The following is a 7,500-nucleotide window of genomic DNA, read 5'->3' as shown; positions in this document are numbered from 1 at the left end:
ACACCAGTAATGTACAGCGTAACACAACTTGAACATGACATTTGCTGTATCACAGGATGTGTAGACGCATTTGAACAGACACATATGATAGGAACTTAACTATGAGTATGAAGTGCATGAATGCACAATTTTAGTCCATTTAAAAATAACAATTGTTGAGTTCGGCCCGCGACTTCGTCCCAGAGTTTGATTTTGGCCCTCAGTCAATTTGAGTTTGACACCCCTGACATAAACAGATTAACGCAATTACTGCAGTGGAACAATACAGAGCAGGACACCTGCTGTACAGAACACACCCTACAACACAGTACACACAGTTCACACTGCAACAGATATCGACACAATATTAAAACACTTCACCCGTTTTAAAACACAGATTAACACAATTACCACAGTGGATTGAGTAACACAATATAGAGCAGACCTCTTGCGGTACAGGACAACACAGTACAACACAGTACACACGGTTCACGCTGCCACATATATCAACAGAATATTAAACCACTTCACCTGTTTTAAAACACAGATTAACACAATTACTACAGTGGAATGAGGAATGCACAATACAGAGCAGACCTCTTGCGGTACAGGACAACACAGTACAACACAGTACACACGGTTCACGCTGCCACATATATCGACACAATATTAAAACACTTCACCTGTTTTAAAACACAGATTAACACAATTACTACAGTGGAATGAGGAATGCACAATACAGAGCAGACCTCCCGCGGTACAGGACAACGCAGGACACAGTTCACACAGTTCACACTGCAACAGATATCGATTTTAAAACACTTCACCCGTTTTAAAACACAGATTAACACAATTACTACAGTGGAATGAGGAATGCACAATACAGAGCAGACCTCCCGCGGTACAGGACAACACAGTACAACACAGTACACACGGTTCACACTGCCACATATATCGACACAATATTAAAACACTTCACCTGTTTTAAAACACAGATTAACACAATTACTACAGTGGAATGAGGAATGCACAATACAGAGCAGACCTCTTGCGGTACGGGACAACACAGTACAACACAGTACACACAGTTCACACTGCCACAGATATCGACACAATATTAAAACACTTCACCTGTTTTAAAACACAGATTAACACAATTACTACAGTGGAATGAGGAATGCACAATATAGAGCAGACCTCCCGCGGTACAGGACAACACAGTACAACACAGTACACACGGTTCACGCTGCCACATATATCAACACAATATTAAACCACTTCACCTGTTTTAAAACACAGATTAACACAATTACTACAGTGGAATGAGGAATGCACAATACAGAGCAGACCTCCCGCGGTACGGTACAAAGCAGGACACAGTTCATGCCGCAATAGATATCACCACAATTAGTGCTGCACGATATCAGGAAAAAAAACAATAGCATGCAATACCTCAATAACAATATAGTAGCCCCTTAATGCGCGGCGTACCTCCTGTGGCACGCTGTAATAGTCATTGAAATGTAACTACCATAGCACTACAATACTATGACACAACACAGGCCCTTTAGGAATGCACCATGACTTGGTCATTACCATACTGGTAACAACAAATGTATAAAGCCGCGTCTTAAGGGGTTAAACAATATTTAGAAATCCAGCTGAGTGTTTTTTTCTTGTCACTAATTTGACGGTCTGTGTGGGGGGGCGCGGCTTTGGTTGTGGCAGGCTTCTCGCACATTTGTTGACATTCAGCTAGTGATTGGACAGCACAGAAAATGTTCCCTTCTTATTGATAATTAAGTCATTTTTGCGAAACCCATATTGCCACTCTCGATATCGCAATTTCGATACATTTTCGATATATTTTGCAGCTCTAAACACAATTTCAAAAACACTTCACCCGTTTTAAAACACAGATTAACACAATTACTACAGTGGAATGAGGACTGCACAATACAAAGCAGACCTCCCGCGGTACAGTACAAAGCAGTACAACACAGTACACACGGTTCACGCTGCCACCGATATCAACACAATATTAAAACACTTCACCCGTTTTAAACAAGAGGTTGAGATTTGCCAATTTGCGTTTGCTTGTAAACAAGCTCCCTCTCCTGCTGAGTGCCTGTTGTTTGCCATTATGTCTGAGAATCGCTGGAGCGTGAAGAAGAGGGATGACAACTGAAGATAAAGGATTTGAATTATCACCGTGATAATTACACATTTGACACGTTTTTTTTGGGTTTTGTTTTTAATGTAAAAGATTTTTGTGGGGGGGGGGGACGGTTGCACCTTTATTATCCTGATAGGGCAGTGAGACAGACAGGAAATGGAGAGGGGAGAGGGAGAGATGGGGAAGCATCAGGAAAGGACATCGGGTCGGGTCCCCCGGGGAGAGGGAGAGATGGGGAAGCATCAGGAAAGGACATCGGGTCGGGTCCCCGGAGTAACAGTGCAGTGCCCTACCGTTTGGACCACGGCGGGGCCCATAATTACACATTTGACATGTTTATGGATGCATTCTCTATTGCAGGGGTCCCCAACCTTTCTGGGTCTGTGGGGAACTGAGGGCTACTCGAGGGCTACTGAGAGCTACCCAAGGGCTACATGTTTGTTCAAAATCCTCCACTGATGTCTTGACATCATTCCCAAATCACACTATGATTGAATGATAATTTGCTTATAGGTTATAAATAAATAATCTCATATTTGAATTAAGAAAAAAATTGACTGTGACTAAAATCTTGTAGTCGTCACTGTTTACTAACATCCTTGGTGGGCACCTCAGAAGCTCCTGGAGGGCTACCTGGCCCCCACGGGCACTACGTTGGTGACGCCTGCTCTATTGGCATCCAAGAGTTCTCTGTCGGTTCAGAGCAGAGGTATGCTGTCTATCTCATCGAGTGTGATAAAAGAAAAACATTCTGGAAAAAAAAGTCTACCAGGTGTTTTTCAAATTATAAATGAACTGTTTTACACATGTACTGTGACTGCTGTCTTTCAAAGCCAGTGTAATATAAGAAATACATTCTGAAAAAAGTCCAACAGCCGTTTTTCAAACTAGAAATGAACTGCTTGCACATTGCATTACATTACATTACACTTAGATGACACATTTATCCAAAGCGACTTACAGTTATTTTAAGTACATGGTATTGCTTGCGACAGCTGAAATTTGGCCCGTGTCTCTCTTTGTCAGAGTAGCTAACTGAATGGATGACTGGATGGCTGATGGATGACGAGAATCATTTGTTAACCGGTAACACAGATCCAGTCCCAACAGCACAGCAGCTTGCGAGAATCAGGAAGGTGTCACATGACACTGACAAGTCATTTCTTTTTCCATACCTGCTATTGGATGCAGCGGATGCGACTTAGACTCTCCCTCTTGCGTGTAATGTAGCCTTTGCTACCAAGAATTGTTACACTTCATATTGCAGATCAGGAAAGCCATACGATTTGACTTTGAGTAGAATGAATGGGATAGGTAGGTAGATTGCATGCAGTCTGGACCAAACTGTAGCTTGTGTTAACTTATAAAGATGTAATGTGACACCATATTTAGTTTTAGTGCGGTAGAGCACTCGTCTGCTACGCGGCTGACCCGGGTTCGATTCCATCCCGACCGTTCCCCGTCTCTCTCTCTCCCCACTCGCTTCCTGTCAACATCTTCACTGTCCTATCAGATGAAGCCAAAAAGCCAAAAGAAGAAGACGGTGCCACAGATCCGGTACCAACAGCCCAGACGCAGGGACAGGTTATGACTCCATGGGCCACTGGGCCAAACAGCAAGAAAGGCCCCCCTCCATGGGCCCCTGGGCCAAACAGCAAGAAAGGCCCCCCTCCATGGGCCCCTGGGCCAGACAACAAGAAAGGCCCCCCTCCATGGGCCCCTGGGCCAGACAGCAAGAAAGGCCCCCCTCCATGGGCCCCTGGGCCAGACAACAAGAAAGGCCCCCCCTCTCCATGGGCCCCTGGGCCAGACAACAAGAAAGGCCCCCCTCCATGGGCCCCTGGGCCAGACAACAAGAAAGGCCCCCCCTCTCCATGGGCCCCTGGGCCCGAAAACAAGAAAGGCCCCCCTCCATGGGCCCCTGGGCCAGACAGCAAGAAAGGCCCCCCTCCATGGGCCCCTGGGCCCGACAGCAGGAAAGGCCCCCCTCCATGGGCCCCTGGGCCAAACAACAGGAAAGGCCCCCCTCCATGGGCCCCTGGGCCCAACACCAAGAAAGTGCCCCCTCTCCATGGGCCCCTGTGCCAAACACCAAGAAAGGGCCCCCTCTCCATGGGCCCCTGTGCCAAACACCAAGAAAGGGCCCCCCCTCTCCATGGGCCCCTGGGCCACACAGCAAGAAAGGCCCCCCTCCATGGGCCCCTGGGCCAGACAGCAAGAAAGGCCCCCTCCATGGGCCCCTGGGCCAGACAGCAAGAAAGGCCCCCCTCCATGGGCCCCTGGGCCCGACAACAAGAAAGGCCCCCCCTCTCCATGGGCCCCTGGGCCAAACAGCAAGAAGGGCCCCCCTCCATGGGTGTTGCTAGTTTACAAAACAATTCAGGGTTTTAGGCAAGGGGTTAGCGATCATATGTTGTTTGGTGTTTGGGGGGGGGGGTGCATTCCTCAACAAAGTTTGCAAATACAGTTGTTAAAGTTTGATTTTTATTTTTAGGGGCTTTTTATGCCTTTATTTGATAGGACAGTCTGAGATGATGACAGGAAGCAAGTGGAACAGAGAGACGGGGTGGGATCGGGAAATGACCCCGGCCGGTCGAACCGGGGTCCCCGTGGGCGTGCGAGCCCAAATGTGGGGGGGCTTAGCACCCCCCGTTAAAGTGCGATTTCAATGCAGTATGAAAAAGGAAATATAGAGAGGCATGGCCTTCAGGTCCCCCTGGGCATGGGCCCCTTGGACTGGGCCCGGTAGGCCCGTGCAATAGTGCATCCTTGTGCAGATGGTGTCATGTGACACTGAGTGCATTACAATATGCGACCTCGCCTCCTCCACTTGTGCTTGTCTCCTCGTACCAGGAAGTAATATGTCATGATGACATCACTGACAACAGCATTACATTTAAATATCTTGCAAAAGCTCAATTGTAAAGTCTTTTTCTCATTTGCAATTGGGATGGTGAATGAAAAACAGTCCCTCAAAAGTTGTTGTGGCTAGGCTGACAGCTGGGAAACTTTATCGTTTTCTCCACGGAGGAGGGGCCAGGAGGCGGGACGAGGAGACAAGCACAAGTGGAGGAGGCAAGGTCGCATATTGTAACGCACTCACTAACACTCTGCTTCCTCCTCCATTTGTCAGTTTCTCTCCTCTTCTACCTGACTACCTACTTCCTGGTTCCACAGATCCGGTATCAACAGTACACAAGGCAGAGATTCTTTGGTTTCTATGGCACCTAACGTGACCAGGTTCCGGTCAGCCTAAAGGGCCGTGTCATAATGCTCCTACAATGAATAGAACAGTCCTTAGGTCTGCCTAGGTCTGCCTAAGGGGGGCCATAATAGAACCAGGAAACAATGGGCCAATGGAACCTCTCTCTCTCTACTCTCTCTGACACAAGGTGTCACGTGACACCACAACAGTCTGTTCCTCTCTCCATACCTGATGGAAGAAGACAGTGCCACAGATCCGGTACCGACAGCACACAAGGTGTCATGTGACACTAACGTTCTGTTCCCCTCTCTCTCTCTCGCTCTCTCTCGCTCTCTCTCCCTCGTTCTCCCGCCCTCTCTCTCTGTCTCTCTTTCTTTCCCTATCTCTCTCCTCTCTCTTTCCTCTCCCCTCTCTAACTCTCTCTATCTCTATCTCTCTCACTCTCTCACTCTCTCTCTCTCTCTCTCTCTCTCTCTCTCTCTCTCTCTCTCTCCTCTCTCTCTCTCTCTCTCACTCTCTCCCCCCTCACCCCCCCCCCTCTCTCGCTCTCCCTCCCCCGCCTCTCCCTTTCTCTCCCCCCCCCCCCCCTCTCTCTCATCTCTCGCTCTCCCCCGCCTCTCCCTTTCTCCCCCACCCCCTTCCTCTCCTCTCCTCTCCTCTCCTCTCTCTATCCCTTTCTCTCCCCCCCTCTCCTCTCCTGTCCTCTCTCCTCGCCACTTCCTGTCACAGGACCCGGTGGACGCGGCGAAGACGGTGATTGTGATCCGCTCGCTGGTGCCCGGCGGGGTGGCGGAGGCGGACGGCCGGCTGCTGCCCGGCGACCGGCTGGTGTACGTGGACCGCGTGGGGCTGGAGAACGCCACACTGGAGGACGCCGTGCAGGCCCTCAAAGGAGCGTCCATGGGCACCGTGCACATCGGGGTGTCCAAGCCGCTGCCTGTAAGAAAATACCTTAACATTACTTTCTTTTAAAAAAAACTTTTTATTGTGTTTTTTAAAATGTTTCTTGCATGTAGACGTAGGGACATGTAGATGTAGGGAGCGTCCATTGGCACCGTGCACATCGGGGTGTCCAAGCCACTGCCTGTAAGGAAATACCTTTACATTACTTTCTTTTTTTCTTTAAATTTAAAAAAAAAAAATCCTTGCATGTATGTAGATGTAGACATGTATGATGTGTAGGGAGCGTCCATGGTTACCGTACACATCGGGGTGTCCAAGCCACTGCCTGTAAGAAAATACCTCTCTCTCTGTCTCCCTCTCTCTCTCTCTCTCTCTGTCTCTCTCTCTCTCTCTCTCTCTCTCTCTCTCTCTCTCTCTTATATTACTTCCCTAATGGGCAAGGTTCACAACTGGGTGTCCAAGCCATTGCCCGTCAGAAAATATCCAAGTATAACTACATATATTTTTTTTCAAGTGCTTTTTCTTTTGTTTACTTTTTTGTTTACTTTTCCTTTTTTTGGATTGCTGTACTTGCTGTGCTTGTGTAGGTGTCAGATAGACGTTAGAAAGCAGTTGCCAATTAGAAGATACTATCTTGTTTCCATTACCTGTTTTAATGTTACTTGGATGTAGAGGGGTCAAAGACGTGCAACATGGTATTGTCATTCAGTGTAACGGATACCTTCTGCTGACTGTAACTGTAAAAAACATGACTCTATTTATTTTATTTCTTTCCAGTGAATTCATGAAAGCCTCGGCTGTCATCCATTCACTTGAAACAATTTAAAAATCATGTTTTTTTTTTTTTACTGTTACAGTCAGCAGAAGGTATCCGTTACACTGAATGACAATGCCATGTTGCACGTCTTTGACCCAGAGGCATCTGTGAGGAGAAAAACATCCTTCTTCTTGTTCTTCTTCCTCTGGTTGTTCGTGTTGCTTGATGTGGATGTGTGTGGAAGTGTCGGGTGGAAGTTTTGTGTGTGGGCGGGTCGGCGTGTGTGTGCACATGCGTGTGTGTGTGTGTTCTTGAATTGTGCATATGATAAATGTGTGTATGTGTTTGTATGTTATATGTGCAAGTGTGTGTGTGTGTGTGTGTGTGTGTGTGTGTGTGTGTGTGTGTGTGTGTGTGTGTGTGTGTGTGTGTGTGTGTGTGTGTGTGTGTGTGTGTGTGTGTGTGTGTGTGTGTGTGTGT

At 47.6% G+C, this 7,500-nt stretch overlaps 1 protein-coding gene across 1 annotated transcript in view; it reads left to right on the top strand.

Annotated features, from left to right (window-relative positions):
* The window catches only part of LOC134437441 (multiple PDZ domain protein), a 285,829-nt gene that overhangs the window by 125,510 nt on the left and 152,819 nt on the right, over positions 1-7,500 (top strand). The window contains exons 18-19 of the mRNA XM_063186930.1: positions 6,090-6,299; positions 6,543-6,590. Of these exons, the coding sequence (XP_063043000.1) occupies positions 6,090-6,299; positions 6,543-6,590 (258 nt within the window). The remainder of the gene's footprint in view (positions 1-6,089; positions 6,300-6,542; positions 6,591-7,500) is intronic.

Source organism: Engraulis encrasicolus, chromosome 21 (genome assembly GCF_034702125.1).
Source record: "Engraulis encrasicolus isolate BLACKSEA-1 chromosome 21, IST_EnEncr_1.0, whole genome shotgun sequence".
Classification (NCBI taxonomy): domain Eukaryota; kingdom Metazoa; phylum Chordata; class Actinopteri; order Clupeiformes; family Engraulidae; genus Engraulis; species Engraulis encrasicolus.
The sequence above is the reverse complement of the archived record's forward strand: the minus strand, read 5'-3'. Positions and strand labels throughout refer to the sequence as shown.